At 44.2% G+C, this 14337-nt stretch overlaps 1 protein-coding gene across 1 annotated transcript in view; it reads right to left on the reverse strand.

Annotated features, from left to right (window-relative positions):
- The window catches only part of LOC114571961 (double C2-like domain-containing protein beta), a 70859-nt gene that overhangs the window by 24304 nt on the left and 32218 nt on the right, over positions 1-14337 (reverse strand). The window contains 5 exon segments of the mRNA XM_075447456.1: positions 1835-1944; positions 8124-8198; positions 8763-8842; positions 9424-9789; positions 9792-9834. Of these exon segments, the coding sequence (XP_075303571.1) occupies positions 1835-1944; positions 8124-8198; positions 8763-8842; positions 9424-9789; positions 9792-9816 (656 nt within the window). The 5' untranslated portion in view covers positions 9817-9834.

Below are 14337 nucleotides of genomic sequence, written 5' to 3' on the forward strand. Positions count from 1 at the left end.
AATTATTCTTGACTTTATTAGTTTGGCTGCACTGTAAACAGATAAACCAGTTCTTTTGTTGTATTTCTGAAGTGAGTGTTTGCTGTGATATTCTAAACCTAAATGCTGCTTAGAAATAATCCTTGTTTTCACTTGAATACGCATTCATCTAAAATTGAACGGGTTTGTTCTGACTTTAGTATGGCCCAGTTATACTATAAACTTTGCACTGCCCAGGCCTTCAGGCAGGTCTACAGGGAGGCTATGTCTGGACATAGTACTCCTGCGCAGCAGTTCACAGAGCACAGAGATCAAAGAGTACAGCATCCCCTCCTCTACACCCTGCTGGGACCGGCAGAGCGGGCTCAACAGTGAGTAAACATCTCTCCGGGGATCCCTCTCGGTTTCTCCATTTTCTGACTGTTCACTGCTTTCTGTAGAGTAATGAGAGTAAAGTCTGTCTATTGGCTGAGGTATCGTGGTAGCGCCTGAAGACATCCACAGAGAGTTTGAGCAGATTTTCTTCCTCTCTCTATCTCCCACTGTCCATCGCTTTCCCCCATTCCTCAATGTCGGACTGCGTTTCATTCACTCCTGCTCGTTTGCTGTCTCACGTATTTCTCACTGTTCTCATTCTTTCGTTTTTTGGCTCCCCTCTGAAATCAACTCCTCCCCGTCATTCGCCCTTTTTTCTCTCAGCTAAGTGAATTTCCTCATTCATCACTTTATTCCTCTCACTACACTCTCTGTAAACCAATCTCTCCCTTTTAATTGACCTATGGATTCTTTCCATCCCTTCATTTGGTCACCTTCCTTAATCTTGGCCTCCGTAGTTTCCTCTTCCACACCGCCTTATCTGTCACTTGAAATCATTCACGCTTTCCCTTCTCCTCCCTTCATCTCGGCAGCCCCTCTCTCTCTCTCTTTTTTGCTCTCTTCATCTCTTGGTCACGCTCCTCCTCCTCTTCCTCATTTTGGCTTCCCATAGCCCTCGTGCTGGTTTGTGTCTGTGGGCTATGTCCTTGAACGGAGGTCAGGTGGGTTTCCTCTAGTTTGAGGGGTGTCTCCTCATGCTGCTGTGGGTGTGTACATGGGTGTGTGTGTGTGTGTGTGTGTGTGTGTGTGGAGGGGGGGGGGGAGAGGAGTAAATGTTATTTTTGAATGTGTGTGTGTGTGTGTTTGTAAAAGCTGAAGGACGTGTGTTGTTTGTGTACATGTGTGTCTTCTCTACGTACAGAGGGGCCATGCATGTTCTTTCCTGCCAGGGATTGCCCTTGACATACACACAAGAGGATAAGCGCACACACACCTGACTAGCTGCATTTGTGTGTGGTGCAGACGGGATTCATGTGTGCGCATCAGTGCGTCCATGCTTAAGTTTCCTCAGGATAGACAGTACCATCCAACCCTATTATGAATCTGCTGAGCAAACTGACACTGATTGTACGCAGCGCACACGTTCACAAACAAAACATGTGCAAAATTGTCTCTGAATCAACGTACACATGCAGGAGGACACCAGAGCATCAGACTTTTTGGGCCAAGATGGCTACGCATGACCTCAATCACTCCATATGGAGTGCACTGTGGGAAGGAGGGGTCGGAGACTCGCCACGCAGCCAACACCTGAGCAGTTACCGCAGCAACAGCAAGTGAAACAGTTGGCTGGCGTCGCCTGGCTGAAATACTGAATTACCTGGAAACGCCTACTGGGTAGCAAAGACGGCTGCTGGCAGTTCACTGGAGGATTGGAAGCATGGATCTTAATCCACCGTATAATGAACTGGTCATTTGGTGGTCTCTGGGGAATAGTGTTAATTGCTGGCCAAAGTGAAATTCAGAGCGGAGCACCTACCTGAGCGTTTTGGTGGTCATGTCGGCTGCTGTGATGCCATGATACATCAGCGTTTCGTTCCACACTGGGTTCAGCGTATTCTTCAGGGTTTTTGTGCGTAGCTTGTTTGCCTGTTGAGACAAAGAAGAAGAAATATGAAAATAAATTAATGGAAAAGGAAGGATAAAAAAAAGAGGAATGTTTTAAAGGTGAAGAAGCAAACTCGAATCAGAATGAAAGAAAGAGAATAAAAGATCATGAAAAGGAAGCAGAATGAGTGTCACTAAAATATCAAGAAAGAAGGGAGAGAAAACGAGTGGGAAAACATCATTTATCTCTGTCCCTCAGGAAATCGCAGACATCTGTTGCCTACTTTGTAGAGGAGAGTGAGAGGACGCGAGGCTTCCCTTGCCTCACCTGTCTGTCTGTCTCCTCCCCAACATGATAAGACCAGACAGCCAGTGATTATTTTAGAGCCAGACCTCCAAATTAAGCACTGTGCCTCAAACAGCAGCCAATTAAGTTGCACAACAAATTTAGCATGAAAAATTAAAGCTTTCTAAGAGAGAAAATGTCCACAAGCTCTTAATAGCTTCACCATACATAAATAAAGTTTGCAGCCACTTGCTGCCTCATTTCCCACAGTTACCTTAAGGGTGTATTCATCTTGTTCAAATTTTGATTTCGGATTTTCTTTGTATTTATTTTAATGTTTATAAACCCTTCTAGAAATGGGGCATGCATCCTATTAAAAGGTGTTTTATTGACTTCCCAGATACATACATTCCACACAACTCTTGTAAAACCAAACCTGGCTCAAATTACGAAGTAATAGACACATATGTGTCCTAAAATGTGGGTTAATAAGATCTTATGGAGCCAAAGGCAGAACTAATTGGCTGTTCTGAGATGAAGAAGTGGTTATCAGTGGTGGAAAGTAAAAGTTTGATGTGCTTCTGCTTAACTTGAGTGTTGAAATTTTATGCAACACTACTTTTGCTAGTGACTTTGCAGATTGAGATTTGAAATACCTATAGTGAGGAAATAAATACAGCACGCTAAAGGATAGGTCTGGTAATATTAGTAGACATTTCTTTCTCATTGTAAAAAAAAAAAAATCACATTAAAAATAAACTGCTCGTACTAACAAGTATAATCTTTGTAGCCAAAGCCTGATAGAAAGTAGCTTATTCCTCTGTGTCACAGAGCTCCATTATTGTCCAAAAACTATTAAAGGGGCCCCCAGTGATTTAGTATTGCACTTCCTGTAAAGGCTCAGTAAAAACCGGTTTGAACCCAAAAGCATGACTCTAAAGCCCTATTTGCACGAGACTAGTATAACCAGGGGACCTCATGTGATTTAGAAAACATTAACCCCAAGACAGTCAAAGACACAGTGCAGGCGGGTTGATCACTTTAGAGATGGGGAAAGGGCCCACGGAGCAAGGATCCAATTTGGTGGACTCCATTCAGAGGTAGGTCTCACGTAGCCAGCTAGACACTCCTGGGAAGTAGTGAGGGGCTGGTTGGCACGCTTCTGGAAACAATCTGAAGTGTGGAGGAGTGTGGAACGAGCCCCCATCCAGGTGCAGTAACAGCAATGAATAAAAGCAGTTGTTTGGACCAGGAGGCGTGTTTCTTGGAGAAGATGCACCGCAGAGCCATCTCCGATGAGGAACAGGCAGGAGGTGGTGGAGTCCTGTGGGAGCCTGGCTGGAGTTCTTGCAAAGAAAGCAGACCGGGCAGGTGGCAATGAACTGCCAGTTGTCCTTCTCCATCGAGGAACACCAGAAACGCTGACTTAGGAGAGCCAGTTTGCATCCACCCCCAGGATGACGGGCCAGGTAAAACTCGAGGACCTATGAGCGAAGATGAACTGGGACTAAAGGCAGGGACGGACTGGGACCAAAAATCGGCCCTGGCATTTTGGCCCAGACCGGCCCACTACTTAAGAGCACAAATACCACCCGTCCTTGCGCTCCCCTTAATATGTATACAAACTCCTACTCCTTAAAACTACTAACGCCATGTAATGAGTAAGCAAGAATCAGTGAGAGTTGACACATTAAGTACTTAAAAAAAAGAGCCATTTATTAATACAATAAAACGGTATACTCCTTGGAGTGTTATCATCAACAGTTTGTGCACCACTTGTTTTTGGTTCAGTTTTATCACGGGGCAAAGTGTTTTAAGGGGAGTTCTGCTTACCGCAGGTTCTACGCTCACTCCATCATCTCTGTCCCTCTCCTCCTGAGTCTCCTCACTGTGCATGCCACTGCTGCCGACACTGACACCACTATCATCAGCCACGTGAGCTGAAAACATGTCTGTCAATTTGACACATTTGGCAGCGTCTGTCTGAAGGGCCGGTTTCTTTTTCTCACGCAGCTTCTCTGCACCTCCTTTGCGTTTCTTCTCCATGATCTCTATCACTATTCTAGCCTGGCAGAAACTGCATGCAGGCAGAAATCCCAAAGAGGGTGCTGTTTAAAGATATGATTGGGCCAGTCCAGTGTCAATTAAGAAAACAACCAATGGGCCGTTGAGCTACATGTTTCATGGGCTGCGTCTGTCAGAAAAAAAAAAACTAGCCTATGTGATATTTTGACTAAAGTGTTTTGGGCCAGCAGGCCAGTGTCAATTGGAAAAAAAATGGGCTGCCGATCTAGGCCTACCACTTTTACGGGCCGGTTCATGGGCCAAACAAAAATAAATAAATAAATAAAAAGTGTCGGCGGTCGGCCCAAAAAGCACGTCGGCCCACCGGGAAAGTGCCCGGTATGCCAGATGGCCAGTCCGCCCTTGACTAAAGGTGATTAACAGGACAATCACTGTGAACTGAATGTGACTGCTTTACCTTGTGTTTGATTCCTGCTCCGATGTTGCAGGAGATGATGAGGATCTCCACAGGCTCAGCAGAAGTTCCCTCGGACTTGAACTTGTATTCTTTGATCCTGGGCGCTAGCACAAAGTTGATTAGGTTAAAGAGCTCACATGGCCTGGTGGGAGTTCAGCAGTTTAGCAGTGTATGTGTATTCCAGGTTCCAGAAGTCGGTACCCTCCAACCAGTGTCTCCACTCTTCCAGAGCTAGCTTGACAGCTAGCAGGTCAGAATGCTAATGTTGTAGTTCCTCGTAGTTAGTGGGACAAGAACGCGCAGGAGTAAAGCATCTGGTCCTGGACAGATCGCTGAGTGAGAACAGCGCCCACTCCTGCGTAAGAACGGACCTCAACCACAAACTGGCGTGAGGGATCGGGAAGGGTTAGGACGGGAGCTGTGATGAAACACTGCTTTAGCTCCGTCAAAGGCCTCCACAGCAGTTACTGTAGTTTTGGATGTAATGCCGGTAGAAACCCTAGGAAGCCCTGCAGCTGCTTGCAAGAGGAAGGGACGTGCCAGAGGCCACAGGCACTGTAGTTTATTTTAAGTCAATCTCACATAGACTGTCCTGGTGCCATAAATACTCACTAAACCACAAAATGTATATTAACCTGCCACTGAAATTAGTCCCCAACAAATGCTTTACTCCTGCTTGAGTAATGCTTGATCAGAACTATAGTGCCCAGATTTTAGGGAGTTATTTATTTAAAAGAATGTGACCCATTTTGAAAAAGATTTCTTCAGCATCTTCAGTGGGAACAATTTGGCTCGGGGCTAAGTGCCATGGCTTGGCATGGAGAAATCTGAAAGTACTGAGAAAAGGACTAACGCATTGTTGATTTTGGTCTTTTCATGGGATTTGTTGACAATAACAAAAATATAGAGCATTGACAGCCTTATCTTTTAAAATTTCCAACAGTATATAAAGTGGTTAGAAAAATCTCTACCAGTTATATTGAGATGCTGCATACATTGTAATGCATCAGTTACACATATCCAATTTTAACACTGAGCCCTGCATATTGAATACATTCCATTTCATTCTTTTTTTTGCTATTAATAATAATAATTTTACTTCACATTATGAGTTGCTATTTCTATTCAAGTGAAGGATCTTCCACCACTATAAACATACTATAGAAGGGAGAGTGTACATACTATATACATACTCTCTGAATGTCCAGCTGGTAGAGAAAATGGTAAGACTATTCTCTTCAAATACTCTTGCTCCCATCTAAAGCTTTACAGATAAACACCTCATGTCTCTCTCTTTCTCTCGCTCTTCCTTTTTGCCACAGTAAGCCTCTTGCTAACGCCTCAGGGCCAGATGCTGAGCCCTCTCTTCCATCTTCTCTCTCTTGGTCTGTTTTTGTCCCCACATCCCATTGTTCTGCCTGTGTCACCTTCCCTTCTTACTCCATTTCCTCCCATCACTGTCCCCTTTTTTTATTCTCCATTTTCTGCTGAAAACTTTTGGCTTATCTACAAGAGTTAGCCCCCCAGAGTAAGCTCCATGGAGGAAACAAGTGTTTTTGATTCATGTCATTTGTTTGATTCTTTAATGTGCAGGAGGAGATATTCACAGGCAGAGTCATGACTCGCAGCGGTGTTGCACAGCTGAATGTGTGCCAGCACAAGCCAACAAAACAACAATTTCACAAATAATCATCAATCCCGATTGAGTGAATTGGGTTGGTTTCCTGAACACATATCTTACCACATGCTACATCTACAAACACATGAAACACCAGTTCCCTCTCCCTGCCCTCTGTCACTGCCTGCCTCCATTTTCCCTCTACGCTGGTGTTTTTAAATGTTTTATCTCTAGCCCTCCATCTGCCCATCACACTCTCCCTTCTTTCCCTCCATCTGTCTACATGGATCTTTTTACTTATTTCACACTCCCTCTCTCTCTCAATCCCTACTTCCCAGAGGTGTGGATGAAGAGCCTGTGAGTGAATCTTCCATGCACCTCGTAAAGGAATGGGAAGATGAAAATACTAATGACCAACACAGAGGCTCCGGCAACTACTGTGCCCATGCTTGTGTGTAAGAATGAGGAAGGGAGTGATAAAGAAGAAGGGACGAATAAAGGCAGCATCTCTGTGACTGTGACTACAGCCTTAGCATGTGTCTGCATATACGCAAGGTCATTCGCCGCATGTGTTGCAGTGTGTGTTGACATTACAAAGACAGAGTGCTGGACTGTAAACTGGTTGAAGAGCTTGTGAGGACGGGAGGCTGAGAAAGAGGAAAGCCGAGTGAGGCAGAGGAGACGTGTGCCACTGCTCTCGGTATTTTGATAACTCAGTTCTTTTGCAGTAACTGGAACCTTTTGTGTTCTGGATTATTCACTGCCCCGTTTGCATGCCGAGTCTGGAGTTGGTGTGTGCACGTGTCCATCACCCTCACTTCGACACGTGCACGCTCCCACTTTTCAAGAGACGTGGTCCCCGTATTTAACAAAGGTCTGTTCATGGGTACTTACTTACTCATTGACGCTTTCTCTGCGTGCCCCCCCACCACCACCTCTACCACCCATCTCCCCCATCAACACTCGCCTGTTGACGTGAGCCGTGTAACAATCCTCCCTGTTTCCATGACAACCACCTGCTGCTGTTCTCCCCTCATCTGTCTCTCCCTTTCTCCTCTCTCTCTCTCCCCCTCCTTTTCTCTCCACACACTGTTGGTATTTCAAGGTCAAAGAGGGTCCCAGCCAGATAGTGAGATCGAGACAGAGATAGGGGTAGGAAGTGGCGAAAGGAGAGCGAAAACGAGGGAGAAGACAGGCTGGAGGACAGAAATCCCCCAGACGTTGTTATTGTTAGCAACTTAGACCTCAGATAGTTGACACATTCAACCTAACTTGGCTCGCCGTCCTCCCTGCACTTATCATAACCTAATTTCGTGTCAACCTTGAGCCAAAATGGCCGACAACAGGTTGCATTCTGCCGTAGCTGGGGGTTGCTGTTGTGGCAAGCCTTATCTTTCCTGCTGCTTGAGCTAAAAACAAGACAAGAGCGGCGCAGCAGACCAGAACGTGTTTGTGCTCGATAAAGCAGAGCATTGGACGAGCCACATTAAGCATTAACCAACCGAAATGCTCCCGCTCAACGGCTTGACACGACACATTAAATTAGCCCGCTGCCATGTTATGGTTTTTTGCAAAACGTTTTGACTTCTTTTTTTGGTGTCTGAATCAACAAGGGAGAGTATTACTTGCAAAAAAGTAAAAAAGTAAATAAAAAAAATGGTGTTGTCTTTAGCTGAATAATGTATGAAATGTGTCCCATTTTCAGTCTTTTCTATAAATTATCTCCTTTTGTCAGCAGTTTCTATGTGATGTGGGAGGGAGTGTCAGTGTGTGGGACAGCCCAGTGTGGTAGTATGTTACGTTAATTGCCACTGAGGTAAGGTTGGAGCAGTGACCTTGCTAGCCCCGGGGAGAAGATGCAGCTTGACGTATGGATCAGCCAGTCCATTGGAGTCCATGGCTTTCAGTCCCTGTGGACACAAGCAGACACACACAGACACAGACACACAGACACACATACTATAGTGTCAAAGGTGACGTCATCATGCCCTCAAACCCTTCACACAACTGACAGGGTCAGAAAAAGACAGCGGACATGACAGAGCTCTTCTACTGTAGCTACATCTCTATAGTGCTTATAGGGGTTCCTTTCCATGTTACTATTTTCTACCATCCTTGACTCCTTTTTGTTGTCCTCAAGGGAAACGTTCATTGAGATTAACATAATTAACATAATGTAACAGTACACAATATGTGATACAAGGCTTGTGCCAAACCAAATGTGTCTGCCACAGCAACAGAGCAACATTATCCAATATTTCACAGTGCCATGAGATGATTTATTCTTGAATTGACAAGCTGCTGAGGGTGTGTGGCGAACACGTTACTTTAAAAAGGTTGAGAGAAATCATGCTGACGTCTTGTGCAAACGTAAAAGCATCAAAGGAGAATTGTTTTCAATGGGACTTCAAGGAGACATTATGCAACCACAGACAGAAGTGTTTAAATGAAAAAGATATTAAAATTGTGTGTACCTTTGCCTTGTGAATAGTACAATGAAGGCAGTTGTTCTCCTGATCAAAGAGTAGGGTGAACTCCAATGTTCCTAGGTAGGCTGAAAACAACACAAACCATGGCAATTACTGCCAGTAAAGGGAAAGACAAGCTAAGTCACACACACACACACACACACACACACACACACACACACACACACACACACACACACACACACACACACACACACACACACACACACACACACACACACAAACACTGAGTCATACACACAGCAGATGGCCTCTTAAAAACTTGATGCTGCCTAATATGAATTGATCTGTCTTGTTTGATTACTGTTTGGGAATGAGCAGAAACTTTGCAGGCTTAGTCCCACTACTGCTACATTGTCTAATAAATCATCGGAGGCGCTGTGTCACATAAAGTGGGAGTGACAAACACTCTTGGAAAAATGCTTGAATCCACAATTACTCTGCAAGCATATGTTGTGTTTCTGAGGAAAATGCTGAAACTCATTTTGAGTAAAAAAAAAAAAAAAAAAAAGATGACTCCTCTCCAAAGTTTTAGAATAGAAAGTGTTTGCTCACTTGTCATTTTCACATGAATAAACATTCACACACAGAATACTGAGCACAACTTCTCCACCACTAAACTTTGTTCACCCTCCTCAGAACTCACTGTCATCATCATCAGAGTCGATCGCCTCCTCCCTGTCTCCGTCGTTGTCCAGCCTCCTCTCCCCATCCTTGTATCCTACACCCGTCTCCCCGTTGAAAGTCTCCTCTTTTAGGATCTTCTTCTCCCTCGGAGGCGGTGGCGTGCAGGGGTAGTCGTGGAAACGGGGAAAGAAGTCTGAGATCTGTGGGATGGGGAGGATGGGTCCCGGGCACACGTTGATGGCAAAGTGCTCCTGCATAGAGATCTTGACCGGCGAGGGAGGGGGCGGACCGGTGGAGTGGGGCGTCGCCGAGGGGGAGGAGGCGGTTGAGGCGGTGGAGGAAGGTGTGGAGGTGGAGGAAGGGGGGATGGCCAGGTGGGTGGTGGAGGGGGTGGGGGTTTGGAGACGCTCATGTGGACTGTCGAACGAGACTGTGGAATATAAAAGGAAGACAGAAGGAAATGAATGAGGTGAGAAAGACAAAACAGAGAATAACAGCTGCGAGGAACAAGAGACGAGGAACCAAATGAGAAAAACAAAATAACCGTTGTATCATCCACCTATTCAGAGTGTCCAACTCACCACTTTCGGGGAGTGTGTACAGCAGCACCAGGGGTCAATTAAATTCAAGGCAAGTCAACGTTGACAATATGTTGAATAAATTGCAGCACAAAACATTTCTTCCTGAAGAAAACTAAAATATTTCTCTTTCCATCCATTGATGCAAACCTGACTTCTCAACAGCCAAAATAGAATCTGCTAGAACCTTTGGCACTTCAAGTGTGACTCACACATTGTGTCAGCACACCAAGTCTGAGCTCTGAATTAATATTCAAACGTAGTGCTGTAAAGTATGAACAAGTGATGTCACTTGTGTATCTGCACTTCACTCTAATCCTTCCCTTATCTCCCTCTTTCACTCCTCGCTCTCTCATGTGTACGTCCCCAGAGCAATATTTACATAAGACTATGTGAAGCCTTTCTCGGTCCTTAACATATTTGTTACCAAATGAAGCGTAATAACTGTTGCCAAAACTCCAACCTCGTTAAGCCAAATGTTATTATTTTCTTTTTTTCCCTTACAGTGATTAAGAGAGACTGAAGCCATGTTTTCTCTTATGCACTCCCGCAGTGCCACCATGTCTTTATTATTTCAAGAGCTGGTCCGATTACAGTGATCACAGAGACAAACTTGAAACGGCTTTCTTGGTTAACCAGACAGTGATGTCCCACATTAGACTGGAAAAGACAAAAACAACTAGATAACAAAAATGTATATGGTCTTTACCTAAAACATACCTTCACTATATGACACAACTACCCATGCATCCTGTCACTTATCAGCCCCTCCTTATTATTGCATATGTCCAATCATGTCTCTGCTGTTGTAGTGTCAACTTGAGACCTCTGTCCCTTAATGTGTGGTCATTTTGTCTGTTTAGCACGTTGTCCATTCATGATTTTTAAGTCCATTCTTCCCCCAAAAATGAAATAATGTTGCTTTTCTAGTTTTTGACTGATGCATACAGTGGGGGAAATAAGTATTTGACCCCTTGCTGATTTTGCAGGTTTGCCCACTTACAAAGAATGCAAAAATCTACAATTTTAATCATATGTACATTCTAACAGTGAAAGACAGAATCCCAAAGAAAATTCCAGAAAATCACATCATATGAATTTATTAAAATTGATAACCATCTGATGAGGAAAAACAAGTATTTGACCCCCTGGACAAACAGCATGTTAATATTTTGTAGAAAAGCCATTATTGGCCAGCACAGATGTCAAACGGTTTTTATAGTTGGTGACAAGGTTTGTGCACATTTCGGCAGGGATGTTGGCCCCTCCTCCCTGCAGACAGCCTCCAAATCATTCAGGTTCCGAGGTTGTCGCCTGGCAACTCGAATTTTAAGCTCCCTCCAAAGATTTTCAATCAATTCAGGTCTGGAGACTGGCTAGGCCACTCCAGAACCTTGATGTGCTTCTTCTTCAGCCACTCTTTTGTTGCTTTGGCGGTGTGCTTAGGGTCGTTGTCGTGCTGAAACACCCATCCTCGACCCATCTTCAGCTCTCTCACTGAGGGAAGGACATGTCGGTCCAGAATTCCACGATACATGGCCCCGTCCATCCTCCCCCTACGATGGAGTTGTCCCGTCCCCTTGGCTGAAAAGCACCCCAAAGCATGATGTTGCCACCACCATGCTTGACGGTGGGGATGGTGTTCTTTGGGTTGTACTCTGTGTTCTTTGCCCTCCAAACACGACAAGTTGAAAAGTTCTATTTTGGTCTCATCTGACCACATCACCTTCTTCCAGGCCTCTTCTGAGTCGTCCAGGTGGTGAATGGCGAACTTCATGCGGGCCTGTACATGTTTCTTCTTGAGCAGGGGGACCTTGCGTGCGCTGCAGGATTTCAACCCATGACGGCGTAGTGTGTTACCAACCGTTTCTTTTGTAACTGTGGTCCCAGCTGCCTTCAGTTGATTCATCAGTTCCCCCTTGTGGTTTTGGGATGATTCCTCACCGTTCGCATGATCAGGGACACCCCACGAGGCAAGATCTTGTGTGGAGGCCCAGACCGAGGGAGGTTGGCGGTGGTGTGGTGCTTCTTCCATTTCCTGATAACTGCACCGACAGTTGATCTTTTCTCTCCAAGTTGCTTTCCGATTCTCTTGTAGCCCATCCCAGCCTTGTGCAGATCAACAATCTTGTCCCTGATGTCCGTAGAAAGCTCTTTGGTCTTGCCCATGGTGGTGAAGTTGGATGATGGTTGTTTGGGTGTTGACAGGTGTCTTTTATACAGGTAACGAGGTGAGGGAGGTGTATTTGATGTAGATAATTGGTTCGGATTGGGGCTGTGTCTTAAAGAAAGACTAACTGGCTTGTAGGAGCCAGAATACTTGCTGTTTGTCCAGGGGGTCAAATACTTGTTTTTCCTCATCAGATGGTTATCAATTTTAATAAATTCATATGATGTGATTTTCTGGAATTTTCTTTGGGATTCTGTCTTTCACTGTTAGAATGTACATATGATTAAAATTGTAGATTTTTGCATTCTTTGTAAGTTGGCAAACCTGCAAAATCAGCAAGGGGTCAAATACTTATTTCCCCCACTGTATATTGTGTAAACGCAAATGATTAGCCTGTTTGGCTCAGTGTTATTCTCGTGTTGCTTTGAAAACAAGGGATACAACTACTCATCGTTATTTTCATTTCGTTAATTTTTAAATTTTCATCGGTTAATCTGTCTTTTTTTAAGTTAATTAATTCATCGTTAACTTTAAATGACAGAAAACAGTTAACAATGCCCGGCACAGGTTTTTCCAGAGCCCAAGCTGACAGTCCAAAAACCCAAAGATAATCATTTTACATTCATATATATCAGAAAAAAAGCAAGCTGCAAATCTTCACATTTTACATTTCACATTATCAAATCGCTCATCAAAAAATAAAGATTCATCTTTTGCAGATAAACAAATAAATTCATTGTTTCAGCTCTAGTTAACGTCCACCCTTCTTTCGTAGCTGACAAGTGCTGTGGGATTTCTCTTTCTTATTGTGGGTAAATTATCTTGTACCGTATGTCCTCCTGTATGTTGTCATATACAGTACATATGTTGCCAATAGATTAGAATCTGCCTTTACATGGCCTCAGATGTTTGTAGAAGCCACACAGAAATCTGAAACAGAATAACATAGGTACTGAGGTGAGACTTTGTTTACATCAGTAATGCTATGCCACACCTCTAACGCATCGTAAAACATATCAAGTCTATCCTTCTTACACACACAGACATACATGTCCACATACTGAACACGCTGGAGCCAACACACCATCCATATACAAACAGAACAAGACTTAACTCATTTCATAGAGCACATCCCTCCTTACTACACTAAGTTACAGCACTTAAGTAGAATATCTCTGACACACACCCATGTGTTAAGACCGTACACACACACATAAAGACCCCAAACTGCCTGTTCCCATCTTCAATACTTACACTCATTCAGTCACTCGCACTGCTTCTTATGTAATAATTCACTGCTTAGGTACGCACGTTCAAATGATTACTTGCAGCATGTTGCTTACGAACTCAATCGCTCTCACCCTTCTAACATAGAGAGGCATGCACATGCAAGCACATGTGCACACACTCACATTCACAAATATAGCCATCCACAAATACGTACCCAGGGACAGTCTTCATCTGTGCCAGCACTCCATCTTGCTTGCTCTCAATTCCTCTGTCTCTTAAACACTGAGGAACATGCAGACCAGCTCTGACTCAATATATCCCTCTGTACTCTCTCTCTCATTCTCTCCCCGTCTCTGTTTGTTTGCTCTCCTCCTCTCCTCTGTCCCTCCCTCTTTCTCTTACCCAGTAGTTGTGACGTATCTGGTTAAAATCCTCGTCAGTCCTTTGCAGACTGTGCATATAGTGCTGTCACTCACTTTCTCAGCAGTAGGGAGATTTAAGGAAACCCGGGAAAAAGATGAGTGCTTTGAGAGTGTGTGTGTGTGTGTGTGTGTGTGTGTGTGTGTGTGTGTGTGTGTGTGTGTGTGTGTGTGTGTGTGTTTAATGGTGTATTGGGGGGGGTGGTTGCAAGAGAAAGTGAAGGAAAACAAGCAGAGCAAGGCGGAGAGACAGATGAGGAGACAAACCAACATGATTTAGACACAGACAAACACACAGCGACACAAACACAGAGATGCATATATTTATATACGTGTATGTGTAAAAATGGGTGTGAAAACAAACGCTCACAAAAAGAAATATTGCCCTGGGATGAAATAAAAAAAAAAACTACAAGCTGAAGGACAGAGAAAGGAAATTAAATTCAACGTGTTGACTGAGCTGAACAAAATAGACTGCAAACCATACAGTTGCACCGCCAAATTACTTTGTGTTGGCTGTGACTATGGCCAATATC

Source organism: Perca flavescens, chromosome 2 (assembly GCF_004354835.1).
Source record: "Perca flavescens isolate YP-PL-M2 chromosome 2, PFLA_1.0, whole genome shotgun sequence".
Lineage (NCBI taxonomy): Eukaryota > Metazoa > Chordata > Actinopteri > Perciformes > Percidae > Perca > Perca flavescens.